The sequence below is a fragment of the Cebus imitator genome, unplaced genomic scaffold, assembly GCF_001604975.1.
Source record: "Cebus imitator isolate Cc_AM_T3 unplaced genomic scaffold, Cebus_imitator-1.0 Scaffold445, whole genome shotgun sequence".
Classification (NCBI taxonomy): domain Eukaryota; kingdom Metazoa; phylum Chordata; class Mammalia; order Primates; family Cebidae; genus Cebus; species Cebus imitator.
Window position 1 is genome coordinate 492,878 of NW_016107760.1, and position 17,047 is coordinate 509,924.

General features: G+C 46.5%; 1 protein-coding gene across 1 annotated transcript; it reads right to left on the reverse strand.

The window, feature by feature from the left end:
• Positions 1-11,483: 11,483 nt before the first annotated feature.
• SLC25A5 (solute carrier family 25 member 5) lies at positions 11,484-14,755 on the reverse strand. Its single transcript, XM_017511248.2, has 4 exons — positions 14,366-14,755; positions 12,873-13,359; positions 12,506-12,646; positions 11,484-11,898 (listed from the first exon to the last, which is right to left on the reverse strand). The coding sequence occupies exons 1-4, from the start codon at positions 14,474-14,476 to the stop codon at positions 11,741-11,743; spliced, it is 897 nt and encodes a 298-aa protein (XP_017366737.1). The 5' UTR covers positions 14,477-14,755; the 3' UTR covers positions 11,484-11,740.
• Between the last annotated feature and the right edge of the window lie 2,292 nt (positions 14,756-17,047).

The following is a 17,047-nucleotide window of genomic DNA, read 5'->3' on the forward strand; positions in this document are numbered from 1 at the left end:
AGTAGAGACAGCGTTTCACCCTGTTGGTCAGGGTGGTCTTGAACTCCAGACCTCCAATGATCTGCCCACCTCAGCCTCCCAAAGTGCTGGGATTACAGGCTTGAGCCACCGTGGCTGGCCTGACTCTAAATCTCTTTCTATTCTCATTTGTCCACACTGTCTCCCATCACCGGGAGAATCCTGTCTATTTCTCACCGTGTCCCTGGTGCCCAGCACAGGGCTCTGCACCAACGCTGGGGCTCAACAAATGTTTCCGTATCAGAGGATTCCCCGTCAGAGGGTTTCCTTTGCACGAAGGCATTGCCTTCCGAGGTGGGCTACAGCGACCTCATCTGGTCAGTGAAGACTCGAAGCAGCAACTGAGGCCATGCAGGCATACTTCTAGGTGTCCCTTCTGCCTCTCCAGGGCTTGGCAACATCAGGGACCCTGAGAGTCTTCTTTGGGAGCCAATAGAGTGAGACCTACTAGAGTTGCATCGGGTGTTTGCTGGGCACACGCTATCTGGCTGCCGGTATGCCAAGGGCTGTGTGTTACTAGAGGAAGAAATACAAAGTATGATATTGTTGAGCCAAGATTTGTCCGATATGTAGGACACAGTGACTAGCCAGCACATATCCAAGTTCTAAATTATGCAGCGCTGATGATGCTTTGGGGGTTCAGGGGAAGAAAAGCTTGGCTGGAGTGGCCAGGGGAGGCTTCCTGGAGGAGGTGGGTTTAGCTGAGCTGGATGGGAAGTGGCCTGCGTGGAGGGCACAGCTCTCCCAGCGGGGCCGGCCGCGGTGCCCAGGCCGAGGCGAGAAGCAGCGCGCCCTCTGCAGGCAGCTGCGAGAGGCGGCGGGAGACCCGGCTGGGCGCGTGGACTGGAAAAGGAAGGAAGAAGTCGGCCATCGGCTACTGCCGCTGCGGCTGCGCTGTGGCTTTCTCAGCCTGTATCGTTCACCCAGCCTTGCACTTCGGCGACTTTCAACCGCCATTAGGCCCGCAACAGCCGCATTTTTCCCTCAGGGCATGCCCAGACCTCCTCTCTCCTAGTTGTCTGCAGCTCCCTGCCTGGCGGGCGGGGCATTTCCTTCTGCTACTCGGCACAGTCATAGCGGACTGTTTCAGCCACCGCGCTGAACAGCGCTCTTTACAAAGTTTCCCAGATTACAAAATCGGCGCCTAAAGGGAAGGGACGGACTCTGAGAGAGCCCCGTGGTCATCTAATAAACACTTAAACGCGTATTACGTGCTAGCCTTTGTGCCAAGCGCCTCGCAAATACTAATTTATTTCATCCTCACTACAGCGCCAGGCAGGTGGTGTTCTTGACCCCATTTTCCGGCTGAGCAAGGTGAGGTACTGAGACTTAGAATGTTGCTCACCATTTCACAGCTGGAAAGGGGCGAAACCATGCTCGTAACCACTGCACAGAGCGCCTTTCCAGGGGCTCCTGACATGGGGTCGGTCCCTAAACAGGCCGATAGTCCCCAAAGAGTCTAACCTCTCCCTCTCCTTCCTCTGGGTCTCTGTGGTCATTTCCAGGCACCGCACCATTAATGCTGCTTCCCGACTCGTTTTAACTTGGGGGGAGGGTGGGTGGTTATCTTTGCTTTCAGGGTTCTCTGCTGCAGGTGTTACACGTGGCTTGCCAGGTGCCTCGGTTTCCTCATCTGGGAAATGGCAATCCAGCACCTGCATTGTAAGGCTACTGAAAGGATTAAATGAGTATCCAGACACAATTAAAAGATTGCCTGGCCCATAGTCAAAGCTCAAGAAATGACAATGGACGTTACTACTGCGCAATAAGAGAAGTCCTCCGCAGCACCCCTGGAGGCCTCCCACTCACAAATGAGAGAGAACAAACTCTGCCTCCTTTCTGAGCAGGTCAAAGAGGGCCACATTTGTTCAAGGGTTCTCATGGGCTTTTAGTGGCTGAAATTGTCTTAGAAGCTGGGAACATTAGGCCCAGGTCTGGGAGCAGGTCTGGCTTAATCAGCCCTAATCAGTCACATGGCTGTGCAGTTGGTACAGCTCTGTCGGCAGCGTCCTCAGGTGCCTCAGGAACAAGTCTGTTCCTCTCCCCTTGGAGTGGCCTGAGTCATGTGGTGTGACAGCCACTGTTCAATATTGTCATCATCACAACCAGACATCCATCAAGGACTATGTGGAGGGCTCTGTGTCAGGGGCTCATGACAAAATGGCTAGCACATGTGTGGCACAGGCTAGCATCCTGTGAACACAGGGTGGTAGAAGCCCCGGATGTGGACTCACCTGTTTTTCACACAGATTTCAGGAGGGGAGGGGTGTGTGCCAAGGTCCTGCCTCTCTGGTTCTCTAGCATGGGCAACATAGCAGCAGGATGGGGACCAGGTTATTTGCCAACTGCTGCAGTATCCAGATCTTCCCTCTAAGCCCGGGGTCTGGGAAAACAATAGCTGCAAATCAAAAGGCCCTGGACATTTGCTGAATTATTATATAAGAAAATGAAAAAGAACGGCCCTGTACATTGATTGCTACAGAATTGTTCCCAGGTATCAAGTGGCTGGATCGAGTCAAAATTCACTCATGACAATCAATAACCAATGCACAAACCCTACAACATGCCATTCATTTATTCATTCATTCTCTATTTATTTTACAATATTTATTTATTTATGTATTTATTTTTGAGACAGAGTCTCTCTCTGTCGCCCAGGCTGGAGTGCAGTGGCTTCATCATGGCTCATTGCAACCTCCACCTCCCAGGTTCAAGCGATTCTCCTGCCTCAGCCTCTCAAATAGCTGGGACTACAGACACCTGCCACCACACCCAGCTAATTGTTGTATTTTTAGTAGAGATGGGGTTTCACTATGCTAGCCAGGCTGGTCTCAAACTCTCAACCTCAAGTGATCTGATTGTCTTGGCCTCCCAAAGTTCTAGGATTACAGGCATGAGCCACTGCACCTGGCTATTTATTTATTTAGAGATAGAGTCTCACTCTGTCGCCCAGGCTGAAGTGCAGTGTCGTGATCTCAGCTCACTGCAACTTCCACCTCCTGAGCTCAAGTGATTCTCCGGCCTCAGCCTCCTGAGTAGCTGGGACTACAGGCATGTTCCACCACTCCCGGCTAAGTTTTTGTATTTTTAGTAGAGATGGGGTTTTACCATGTTGGCCAAGCTGATCTTGAACTCCTGACTTCAAATGATCCACCCCCCTTGGCCTCCCAAAGTGCTAGGATAACAGGCATGAGCCACTGTGCCCGGCACATTTGCTCATTTATATACTCCTCCAGCAAACATTTACCACAAATTCACTGTGTGTTAGGTTCTAGCTTGGTTTTAGGAACATAAAGAGAAATGAGACATAGCCCTTAATGAGGACAGATAAGTAAACACTTGGTTGTGATACCATGAAATAAACATTATAATTCATTCACTTAAATATTTCTTGAACATCTACTGTGTGCCAGGCACTGTTCTAGGCACTGGGGACATATGAATGAAACAGACAAAATCTCTACCTTTGTGAAGCTGTCAGAGATAGATTACTTTAGAAGTGCAGAGGACAAAGCAATGAGTATGGGCAGGTGGAGTCTGTGAAGGCTCCCAGAGTGGGTGCAATCTGAGCTGGGTCTTGAAGGACCATGCTCTGGCAGAGAGGCAGGTAAGGGCATGCTGGGAAAAACAATAGTACAGCCAAGCTTGGAAATATGAAAGTGAACGGCATAGGTAGGAAATGGCAAGTGGGATTGCAGGTGGCGTGCAGGAGGAGGAACAGAACATGAGGTGCACAGTACTGTCTCTCAATATAAGGTGCAATCAGATAAAATAGCCCAAAGCCTACCTCACTGCATTTTTCTTCTTCTTTTCTTTTCCCTTTCTTTCTTTCTCTCTCTCTCCCTTCCTTCCCCTTTCTTTCTTTTCTCTCTCTTTCTTTTTTCTTTCCTTCCTTCCTTCCTTCCTTCCTTCCTTCCCTCCTTTCTTTCTTCTTTCTTTCTTTCTTCTTTCTTTCCTTTCTTTCCTCTCTCTCTCTCTGTTTCTCTCTCCTCTCTCTCTCTCTCTCTTTTCTCTCTTTCTTTCTTTCTCAGAGTCTCCTTCTGCCACCCAGGCTGGAGTGCAATGGCGCGATCTCAGCTCACTGCAGCCTCCCCCTCCCAGGTTCAAGTGATTCTCCTGCCTCAGCCTCCCGAGTAGCTGGGATTACAGGTGTCCGCCTGGCTAATTTTTGTACTTTTAGTTGGGGGGGGGGTCTCACCACATTGGCCAGTCTGGTCTCCAACTCCTGACCTCAGGTGATCTGCCCACCTGGGCCTCCCAAAGTGCTGGGATTACAGGCGTGAGGCACTGTGCCCATCCTCACTGTATTTTTCTGACAGCCAACCCTGGCTAGAGGTAAGGGTGTGGCCAGCACCAACTGCTCCTGTGGTTGTGTTAGTTGGTATGTGCCTTACCCAAAATCCTAGTGACCCCAGCCTCAGGCTTGTAACCTTGGAGAGAGGCTCAGTATTCCTTGCAAAGAGCCATCATTTAAAAGGACGATCTATCATGGAAAAGCCAAAGAGATGTGAATAAAATCAAATTTAACTCTAGAGCTTTAGGGTCAAGTAGTTTTTAATGAGCATAATTGTTAAATTGCCTGAAACTAGAAAATAACCCATACTCTAAAAATGCACTTTATAAACAGTGCTTTGGTTATTATGATTTATTTTTTCTTTTGTCATTTCTTTTTTTAATCCAACTGAGGTTATTATAATTTCTATTTTACATTTGTCAAATGGATTTTGTCAGTTGGTATTGAAACTAGCCAGCTTTCATATTTTAATATACTTCATGACCCAAAATAAATGATTGGACAGGGTCACCTTGAAGTTCTCTTTGAAGCCTTTTGTGGAGTCAGATAGCTCAGAGGACATTATCCCACCTCTCTAAGCCTCAGTTTTGTAGCTGTGAAATGGAGTGAATAATTCCTACCTCTTAGGGCTGTTGAGTTAATCAGGAGAGTTAATCCATGTAAGTGCTTACCATGACATCTGGCATATAAGATGTCAAAATAATGAGCTATGATGTTGATTCTGTAGTTTTAGAGAAATTACTGTAAACTGATTGTATTGATTGTTTAATCTGCAGATGCAGGCTTAACTTAATTCAATCTGTGTAGCCCTAGAAACTCCAAAAAGTACCATGGCTGACTGTAGATTTGACAAATTACATTGCAGCTTAAACAAGGAAAGTTGACTTCCAGGTTTCCTGGCAGACAAACGGAGCCACTAACTAGTGACAGGGTGTGATATGATCCAAGACAAAGAAGCATGGAGCTGAAGTGGGATTACAATTTCAGTGGTCAGATTCCCAACTTTCTACTCTAATTGGAAAACAGCATGCTTTTACCCAGAAGCCCATGTTCCTTTACCCCTTGATCTTCGCTTCTAGGGTAAAGCCACTACGAGGCTCAATTTTTGTAATAAATGGACTCCTGAAGCCTGAGCTTAGTTATAAAAGTGAAAAGACATCCTTTGCTTCTAATGGTCTCAGTAAAATTTCTCTTCCCTGCAGCTCCTTTCCCTAGGGAGTGGAGTCATAGGGTTGGGTAATCAGGCTGGGACCTCATGAATTCCTTGAAATACTACAAGAGCAAAGGAAGCTGTGAGAAGAATCCTGGTGATCACGCAGTGGCCCCCAGGTCAGGAGAGCAATGCAGTCTGGTTGTGAGGCAGGACGGATTTAACTTTGGCCTTTGGTCTCTTTCATAATCAGTGTTGTAAGATAAGTGCTCTGAGTTAGAGCTCAGGATTATCACCATAAGCACATGTTCCTATTCATTCAGTCCATTCCAAAAATGTCCTTTTCTTTCTTTACAACCTTCTCTCTCTCTCAGTCTCTCTCTGTGTATGTGTGATTCACTTTCTATAGTATATATGGCACTTTCTTGAGACTGTTTTAGAAAATCTGCAGGTCAAGGATGCATCCATTGCACCATTCTCCCATGAATGAAGTGAAAATAATTTAAAGCATTTCAATAAAACAATAACAGTCGGCCAGGTGCAGCGGTAATCCCAGCATTTTGGGAGGCCGAGGCGGCTGGAACACTTAAGGCCAGGAGTTCAAGACCAACCTGGCCAACATTATGAAACCCCGTCTCTACTACAAATACAAAAATTAGCCAGGCATGGTGGCGTGCACCTGTTGTCCCAGCTACTCGGGAGACTAACGCCGGAGAATTGCTTGAACCCGGGAGGTGGAGGTTGCAGTGAGCCAAGATCGCACCACTGCACTCCAGCCTGGGTGACAGATCAAGACTCTGTCTCAAAAACAAAAACAGTAACAGTCATGATAAGAGTGAAATTGTGTAAAGCAGACGCCCAGCATTGTTCTAAGCACTTTATATATATTAACTCCTTTAATCTTCACACTATTCCTATGAGGTAGGTACTGTTATCCCCATATTCCACATGAGGAAACTAAGGCACAAAGCAGTTAAGTAAAAGTTGAATTGTCATCAAGCAAGAAAGTTGGGTATTTGAAAATGAGACCTCTAGCCTCAGAGCTTCTCATGAGCTAGTCCTGAGCGGAAAGAAGAGGAGCAGTGTGCTCCGAGGGAGGTCAGTTGGTGAGGAAGTCCCAGACCTCTCCCTGACGGACAGGGCTGCCTTCAAATCCCTTCATCTACTCCAGCTCCACGAGCAGGACTGGATCTGGGTTTTGTGGAAGTGTCAGCTTATATAATTTTGGCTCCCTCTTTTTAAAAACACAAAATATATCTTTTGAAAATGTTGCCAAACCATATGACCAAATGAATTCATTGTTCGGGCAAGGGAGAGATTCATGCAAGGGGTCTCTCTGAAGTGGATGCATGTTAGCTCCACAGTACATCTGCCTGTGCCTCTGCCCATGAGATGTCCCTGCTTCTTGCCAAACCGGACATTGGAGCTCGTTTAGACAGAAGAGTTTTCCTTTCCATTCCCAAACATGAGACCTTCAGAAGTTATCAGTCAACAGCTATCTAACTGATACTTTGCTCTGGTTATGTCTTTGCAACCATAACATCTCCGTTCTGGGAGTGAAAACGTTAGAGACAGTGTAACATATCTGATCTGTGATCAGATTCTGCATGTTGTCTAAAATCTCAATAGAGATAAATTTTCTCCCCATGTTACGAAAGTTGCCCAAGGAAATGAAATCCCAGGATGGATGCTTGCCATCAAAACAACCCCCCGTTCCTCTGTTCCCTTCCCTGATAGTCATGGAAAAGCCAAGGATTAATAGACTCCTTTAATGTAACTCAGTTTCATCTGCAATGAGGGTCCAGTGAAAGCAACTGCCCAATCTGTTGTTTGAACACTGTTTATATTTGTTGCTGGGATACCAAAGGCTCTTTTAAGCCTTTGGCTAAGAGGAGCACCATGCATCTGACCTTGTTCACCTGCACATAAAGCAAATAATGGCTAAAATGATAAGAAAGCTCCTCCAAACATTTGGAGTGGAACACAAGGCATTTCTGTGTCCGAAATTGCAGCGTCTAATATTTGTTGTTCAAATAAATCTCAACCTGCATACGGAAGTGCACATTACACATAATAAGATGAGGCTTTGAGAAGACAGATGTTAATTATTTTGAGGTAAATCAGAGCACCTCTGACCCAAACACCGAGCTGTAATTTGTTGCTCAGCTTCTTGGTCCTGAAATTAATGTAAATCTTTACATTCGTAATTTTACTTGCCAATGCCAACCCACCCACACAGTCTGTAAATGACTGCTCTGAGTCAGAGACTATTCATTTACAATTGTGTTAGATATTTTAAAATGTTCTCTGAAAGGATTAAATAGCCTAATCCCAGTCCTTTCACTGGTTCTGCTTTCTGTAAAAAATGACGGAGCTAGAGGACATCTAAACTATAAGGGACTTTAGAGTTTGTCTCTTCCCCAAATTTCTCCGTTCAAAAATGAGAAACTAAGACCCTGTTGTTAGAAATGACTTGCCCCCTGGCCATTCAGCGACCAAAATTAACCCCCCCCCCAAAAAAAAAAATCCTGGGTTAGGATTTTAATAAAGTGTCACACTTAGAAATCCTTGCCCAGAGTCTGGAAGCTACCCCTTTCCCTGCCCTCCTGACTCCGACAGCTTCTGTTAGTACTGGTACCCTGCAGTCCGACTCGGTTCTAAAAGAATCATGCCATTTTGAATCCAAGTGGTCAGAACACGATTCCGATAAAACAAATCAGCAGCCGTTACAACAATATACACTAATTTTAGGGTGATGAATAGCCAAGAAATTGCCAATAATGGTGACTTTTGAGGAGGGGGCTAGTGATGAGAGAGGCAGGACAGGAAGATGTTTACTTTTCATTTTACATCTTTTCTTTACTATTTGGCTTTTATTACCATGTATCGATGTTAACTATGAAAAATCTCAAGAGCAAATTAGAAATACTGTGTTTACAAACTTCAAAGGAGAAATAGAATTTACGCCAGTAACATGGAGGCTTGAAAATCTATGATACGGTATAGCAGTACTTCCAAAAAAAAAATCTCCTAAAGTATCTGTAATGACAGAGGAAACTGAATTGATATCTCCCGGAGTCCGGGGGCAGTGCCAGAAATGGCCCTTGTATACCACAACTCTCTTTGCAGTTTACGTTTTTTAAATACCTTCAAATTAATAGACTCTTTAGCATCTCTGCACCTCTTTTGATACAAAAATAAAGCCTTAAATGACTTACCGTCCACGAAAACTGCCCCTCTGGGAAGAAAACCCCTCGTTTCTTTCTCCGGCGGTCCGGAGCACCCGTAGTACGCTGCTTCCAGTCACTGAGTGCAGAGGGCCCTTGGAATAGGAAGCACGGCTGTGCACAAGCTGACCTGTATTCTGGCTCTCTCACCTGGAATCAGGCTTCACGGATCCTGTTATGCATTGAATAGTAACAAAACAACAGCATAAATTAGGGTGTTGCTAAGATTGTGTACCATCAACGTTCGCATGAACATAATGGACATAATGAATTCTATAGCACTAACCTGCACAGCTTGGAGAGATTAAAACCACTTTGTCTTTAAATTAAATTTCAAAAATCATTGAACAACAAGAATAGAAAGAACAACAACAACAAAAAACTCCACCTCATCTATGTTAGCTACCCAATTGCGGGAGGCACCACTTCTTGCTTTCTGATCATTAATGCCTGGTCCTAGGTTTATTTTAATAGCTGCCAGCTCAGTGAGTCCACATCTATTGTAATAACCATAAAGGGGGCTTGGGTCCTCTTGCATCATGTATGCAGCCCTTACTGGAGAGCCTCTTATCCCCTTTCAGGAACAAAATCTACAACTGAAAAAGACCTAAGCTGAAGTTTATTTTGTATAAATGCTACACAATATAGTATGTCTAGTCTGTTGCAGAAAAAGAAAGGTGGACTTGAATTCATTCTTAAGCAGGGCTGTACTTGGGCAAATCTTCACTCAACAAACCATATTTTCAGTGCCATATTATTAGAAAGCTCACATTGGAGTGCTTGCTAAATGCCAGGTACCCTACTTCTGGCTCTATATGCGTTCTTGTGCTTAGCCCTCACTCACAACACCCCTAAGAAATATATGAGCAGGCTGGGCGCAGTGGCTCATACCCGTAATTCCAGCACTTAAGGAGGCCAAGGCAGGCAGATCACCTGAGGTCAGGAGTTCAAGACCAGCCTGGCCAACATGGCGAAAACCCATCTCTACTAAAAAAACAAAAATTAGCCAGGCAAGGTGGCGTGTGCCTGTAAACCCAGCTACTCGGGGGCTAAGGCAAGAGAATGGCTTGAACCTGGGAGGTGGAGGTTGCAGTGAGCCGAGCTTGTGCCACTGCACTGCGGCCTGGGGAACCGAGTGAGACTCTGTCTCAAAAAAAAAAAAAAAAAAAAAGTATGAGCACTGTTATATCCCTATTTCATAGAAGAGGAAACTGAGGCTCCCAGGGATTAAGTGACTTGCCCAAGAGCCCCTGAAATCTGCCTCCTAAGAATTGTCAGTCACCAGTTATGGAGTGCCTATGATGTTCTATGGTAGATGGTTTGTGTAAATTATTTAATCTTTGCAACAACCCTCTGAGGCAGGCACTATTAATAGCCCCCTTTATTAGATAAGGAAAACTGAGGTTTAGAGAAATTAAATAACTTGACCTAACACAACTAAGCATCAGAGTCTAGATCTTCAGCCCAGGCTTCTTTGACACCAGAACAGAATTCTTAACTAAGCTATACTACGATTCAGGTGCCTGGCCACAGGACGAAGCAATAAAGTCTGGGATCTTTGGGCATTCATGCATGCCATGCAGACTTCTCTATGAATAGCTTATATGTGCCAGTGTGTGGGATGTTCCTCAGGAATGAGTTTTACATGTGCACATGAACTACCCGTCCTATCATTTTTAATGTTGTGCTTTGACAGACATAATACTTTATTCTTAGTACAAATCTCATGGCAAAAATCCACTGGATTTGAGCCCTAATCAAGAGCTACAGAAAATCCAAACACTCTCACGTGGATTCCAAATAAGGGTTTATTGAAAATAAACATAAATGCCTTCCAATGACCAGGCTTATAAGCATGAAGCAAAATGCAGATGTTAATTCCTCTTTTTAAGGTGAGTTTTGAGGTCGTGGCCGATGTTTAGCCCTCTTCATAATCTTTAACAGTACTGCAATCTCAGCACTACGCAGCCGTGCCAGCTCTAATCCTCTGCTCTGAATGGGATTAAAAATGGCTTGAGCTGGCCGGGTGCTGTGGCTCACGCCTGTAATCCCAGAACTTTGGGAGGCTGAGGTGGGCAGATCACAAGGTCAAGAGATTGAGACCATCCTGGTGGCCAACATGGTGAAACCCCATCTTTATTAAAAATACAAAAATTGTCTTGGTGTGGTGACTTGTGCCTGTAGTCCCGGCTACTCGGGATGATGCAGAATTGCTTGAACCTGGGAGGCGGAGGTTGCAGTGAGCCAAGATTGAGCCACTATCCTCCAGCCCTGCGACAGGGCGAAACCCTCTCAAAAAAAAAAAAAAAAAAAAAAAAAAAAAAAAAAAAAAAAAAAAAAAAAAAAAGGCGAGCCAGGTGAAAATGAAGGAAACTGGATGAAATGGGTAATAATTTTTTTTGAAATAAGGTGGTATTCACACAAACGTAACCATTTTAATGTGAACAACTCAGCTTGTGGTCTTTGATTAATAACCATAGGACTAAGAAAGGTGGGTTCATAGTATTTATTAAGAGAAAGCTCATTCGGCTATGACCGTCCATAGGCAATGAACGTTTTTTGGTTGCATTGGGCCTGAATTCCTTTGCTAATGTGTTGGGAATGTTGGTGGGTGGCACAACCAACTTATTCTTTGGTAAGTGGATGGCTGACAACTGGTTTTACAAAGACCATTCTTCATCTCCGGAGATACTGTAGCATTATTAAAAATGTAGTATTCACTAAAAAGGTAGTATTCAAACGTAGCAATCAAATATAAAGTATGTTTTAATATGAAAATAAACTGCAAACAAAATTTATTTTAGATATTTTTATTTCTCCAAATTTGTTATTTATCAGGAGTGACTGAAATAAAAAATATAATTGAGTCCCATCATCATCATGGAAATGGCTTTAAGAGAAAACTGGTCAGATGAATATTATTGCTTCCCATTTTCAACCAGTAAATAGTTGCCACAGATAAACTGACAGCCAGGAGTCTGCGAGAATGCTCAAGATACATTATATAATACAACATGCCTGTTCACAGGGGGGAAATTCCCAGAAAATAACTTATGTGTATTTCTTGATTTCATCATACAAGACAAGTACAAAAGCACCACCCATGCCTCTGAGAACATTGGACCATGCACCCTTGAAGAAAGCTTTGCCTCCTTCATCACGAGCAATCTTCCTCCAACAGTCAAGTGTGCCTGTGTACATGATGTCAGCTGCAAAGAATAAAGACATGGAGTTAGTCAGTGAAGGTTGATGAAAAATCCTAGATTCACTAGGCTAAATAAAAGAGCCCCACCTCTCTAAGGACTAACGTCAGCTTTAAACCCAACATTCACACATTAGCATGGGTAACACTGAAATATTAATGCTGTGACTAGAGAAAACAGCAGGAATATGTAGACTACCCATTGGGCTTAACCTCTAATACCATTTAAGCACCTTCATTCATAGGCATCTGAAGAGCCCGATGCTATCAACCCCATCCCTTGACTTGGACAGACAGCAAATTTTTTTTTCCTTTTTGGAGACAGAGTCTTACTCTGTCATCCAGGCTGGAGTTCAGTGGCCCCATCTTGGCTCACTACAACCTCCGCCTCCTGGGTTCAAGCAATTCTCCTTCCTTAGCCTCCTGAGTAGCTGGGATTACAGGTGCATGCTGCCATCCCATCAAATTTTTTTTTTTTTTTCCTATTTTTAGTAGAGACAGGGTTTCACCACATTGCTCAGGCAGATAGCCATTTTTAAAGGTGGGCCTCACTAGTTTGTGGCCACAGCTTGCCCCACGCCTATGACTTTATCTTCTGCTCAAGTGAAACTTACTTCCTTTGCGCCCCGACTGCATCATCATGCGGCGGCGAACAGTGTCAAATGGATAGGAAGTCAACCCGGCAACAGCAGTGACAGTCTGTGCAATCATCCAGCTGATAACGATGTGAGTGTTCTTGGGATCCGGAAGCATTCCTGGGAATAGGAAAGAGACACTTTTACCAAAAAGCAGAATTTTACTGACTTCCTTTCCCCACATCCCCTAAACATGTCATTTATACACGAGGGTTGCATTGGATGATCTCGGCTTCCTACAGCAATGACAAAAAACAACTCTCTGGCTCTTGGAATGTTAGGTTGGTAGAATGCTCTTTTAAATTGTCTGCTATGATCACTACTTCAAAGCCCACAGCAAACTTACCCTTTGCAGTGTCATAGATACCGAAGTAGGCAGCTCGGTAGATGATAATACCCTGCACAGACACGTTAAAGCCTTGATACAGGCCCTTAATCCCATCAGATTTGTAGATCTTAACCAGGCAGTCGCCGAGGCCTCGGAATTCCCTTTCAGCTCCAGCTTTACCCACATCTGCTGCTAGACGGGTACGGGCAAAATCAAGAGGGTACACAAAACACAAGGATGTGGCCCCAGCAGCACCGCCTGATGCCAGATTCCCTGCAAAGTAGCGCCAAAACTGGGTCCTCTTGTCCACACCACCCAGGAAGATCTGCTTGTATTTATCTTTGAAGGCGAAGTTAAGAGCCTGGGTGGGGAAGTATCTGATGACATTGGCCAGGTTACCGCGCCAGAAGGACAGGACTCCCTGTTCCTTGGGAATACGGACCACGCAGTCTATAATGCCCTTGTATTGCTTATCTGCGGTGATTTGCTTGCTGGCATGCTGTACCTAGGAAGGAAGCCAACAGGGACAGTTATAACCATGGGGAAGGGAAAGGGAAGAGCATATGCCATCTCAATCAATGCCCTTTAAGGCTGGCTCCCCTTTCCCCAAATCGAGTCTTCCTGTATCATACTGCCTGGACCCTCCCAGCCCCCTGAGCCTGTCACAGGAGAAGAGGTGATGTGCACCAGAGGCCTTAAGCTTCCACTCCTCTGGGTGGGGAGGGGGCATCCTCCAGAGGACCCATGACCTTTAGACCTGGGAGAAAGGTCACTACCTCAAACCCAGGTTCAGAGGCATTAGGGCGAGTCCCATGTAGGGCGCGGTCACCTTGGGGACTGCAGCCTCCACCTCAGGTCTCCAAAGCTGCTTCCGTCCCGCTCCGCCCCCACTCCGCTCCCAGAGGTGACCCGAGCGCCGCCGGCGTCGCCACCCCTACATGTTCGTCAGGGCGCGCCCTCTAGAGCCGGCACTGGAGAGCGCGCGGCGCAGGGAGGCAGGCAGAGGGGCCCGGGCGGCCGCGGCTGCGCGGGGGCGGACGTAAAAGGCACACGCGCTTCCCGGCGCCGGCTTCCGGCCCGGCGAGGTTTGAGCGCGTCTGCGGGCTGGGCGGCCGCTGGACCCGGGCGCATGGCCTCACCCGGGCAGTTATCTCCTTGTCGCGACCTTGAGGTCTTCGGTAAGGAGTAGGGTTCCTATCTAACGCCGGCTTTCGGCCTTCGTCCTAGACGCCCAGGCCCGGGGAGACAGTCTCTCCGGGACTGCTCCATCCGAGTCCGGCGCCTCGGGGATGCCTAGCTCCTGGTCCTCCTCTCCGCCCCCGGCCCCTTCCTAGACTCAGAACTTCAGGTCACTAAAGGAGCCTCCCACCAGTTTGCCTTCTGCTCCGCCTCTGGCCTCTCCTCGCCAGGGCCTGTCTTTAGAGTTCGCTCCCCGCCACCTTTTGGGCGCCCGCCTCCTGTGCGACCCTTCCCCCCACTTCCTGGTTGGGCTTCTGGATCCCAAGCTGTACCTGCAGCAGCAGCTTGACCCGCTCGATAGGCGCTACCGCAGTCTTGGAGATGGCTGCGGCCACTCCACCTGCCAGGAAGTCCTTGGCGAAGGACACAGCGGCATCTGTCATGTTGAAAGGAAAGACGAGGCAGGCTGCTGCAGGACGGGACTGAGCCGGGAACCGGCTTTGACTCCGGGGCTGCGGGGCGGAGCGACGCAAATGGCCGATTTATATAGGGGGAGCCGGCGCCGGAGCGGCAGGCGTCGGAGGCGGGGCCGGGGCGGTGGCTGGGCCCTGGCGCGCTGGGCGGCAGAGCCGCTGAGTGGCCCAGCGCGCAGGGGGAGGAGTCGTGGAGGGCGGGCCAGGGCCGCCGTCCGCGCCGCCCCGGCTCGCCCTTGGCACCAGACCGGGCGGGTGGAAGGGGCGGGTCCAGAGAACACCCGGGACTTGAACGCTGGACCCTGAGAGAAGCCTCGGAGTGGGGAGGAAGGGTGAGGTCACCGTGTGCCTGGACAGAAACCCTTGGAGAAGGACCAGGACTAGGGTGAGACGCATTTGTCACAGGGATGCCAAAAAAAATCCTTCAGTCATCGAGATAAACATTAGTTAATGCGATACTTTAAAAAAGTCGTATTGGCAAACTATCCTGCTGGCCGGACCCCTTGTTTTGTAAATAAAGTTTAATTGGAATGTCAAGGCTGGGATTAGGGTGAGGTAAGAGAGACCAGGTCATGTAAATGCAGGTTGGGATCCTGTCTGTATTTCAAATGTTGATCATTTGTTCATGGTTTTTGCATTGCTTTTGATTTTTAAAAATAGTGCATTAAAAATAATTTGTCTTAATTACTGAGTTGTTTCTCACCAAGGCGAGTGCCTCACTCTTCCCGCCCTAGACCAGGCACTGTCCTGGAGCCAGTGAAACCAGACAAAATTAAGGGAACAGCAGACGCAGGAACTGCCACCGTGCCCCAGACCCTGGTTTGCAAATACAGTTTAACAAAGATCTTGCCGGGAATTGGCTTAGGAGAGTCCAAAGGACTGGGCTGGGGGTGGGGAAGTGATTTTTAGTCAGAAGGCAAATACAGAGGTTGTACCCAGAAGGCTAAGAGGCTCAGAAAGGTTAAGAACTACGTTGACATTTGGCTCCCAGGACTCCAGGTAAAGTGCCCTTGGATCGAATAGATTTCTGAACTCCAGAAACATTTAGAGGAATCAGTAGAATTAGATTGGCAGCCATTGTGTCAATGGACAAGTGCTTACTGAGCCCCTTAATCCCTGCACTGGATAAGAATTTGCCACACATGTCCTCAAAAACTACTTGTTAGCTTAAGTGTACTCCCTCAGTTTCAGAACAGGAGCAGATAGTGTAATCACAAATTCCGTGTGTGAATAATCATAGCAATGTTTATAAAAATAAGGATAACTGTGGAAAGCTGCAACTGCGGCTGAACTTTATGTGCCCAGACTTCAGAATTCCCAAAGGCAAAATGCCAGCAGGCCTTTGCACACAGAAGACAGTGTTCATATCCTTCACTTTCCTTTCCTGCCCTCTCCCATCTTCTCCAGATCTGCCTGTGGAAGGACCCAATTCTAGGACCCTCCAGGATGGTTAGACCCTTCCTCTGAAAGTACACTTTGCCATTTGTTAGTCTCCCCAAGAACCCCAGCGATCCAAACTGATGCACGCAAACTGCATGTGTTCAAAGGTGCAGTTTTTTAATCTAATTTTGTTGATCCTGGGAGAAATCTTCGACCTGTGTTAGTGAAAGGCCCTAGTGTTTCTCAGCTGATTATAACGGTGAGGTAGCTGGATACAAAAATGACCTTGCTGTACAGTTTGAGAGAATGGTAGAGTATATCCTCCGAAGGTGATACTCACTTCTCTGTTCTGGTGAGAGAAGCAAGAGCTAAAGCAAAATTCTACAGAGGACTTTATTTGGAGAGAGGTGGATTTTATTTATAATGCATTTAAAAATAAAATTCAAAACCTTTTTTTTTTGAGACGGAGTCTCGCTCTGTTGCCCAGGCTGGAGTGCAGTGACACAATCTTGGCTCACTGCAACCTCTGCCTCCTGGGTTCAAGTGATTCTTCTGCCTCAGCCTCCTAACTGGGATTAGAGGTGTGCACCACCACGCCCGGCTAATTTTTGTACTTTTAGTAGAGATGAGGTTTCACTGTGTTGATCAGGCTGGTCTTGAACTCCTGACCTCGTGATCCTTTTGCCTCGGCCTGTCAAAGTGCTGGGATCACAGGTGTGAGCCACCGCACCTGGCCAAAATTCAAAATCTTTCTAGTTTGAACTTGACATTCTGATTAATGCATTTTTATTCAACTGTTAATTATTTCTCGATATACCTCGCCATCACTCGTGTATCCCTTTTCTACATGTGACCTTTCCCTGGCCACATCTGCTACTCTCTTTGAGCATGATGCCTCTACTGTATTCTGTTTCAGAACTTATTGTTTTGTCAGTTTTTTTCTCTCCACAAAAAAAGATGATCAAATAGTTACATACAATTTTCCCCTTCTCAGTCTTCGGGTAACTAAGTGTGGTTCTATTGATGATGAAATACAAGATGGGTCATTTAAAAGCAACTTCATGCCATCACTTGGTATTTTGCTAAATCTGTGGTGAGCTGGAGCTTCCCTAGTTGCCTATCACCACGTATACTTTAAGGAGTCAGATATTCTTGAAAGTC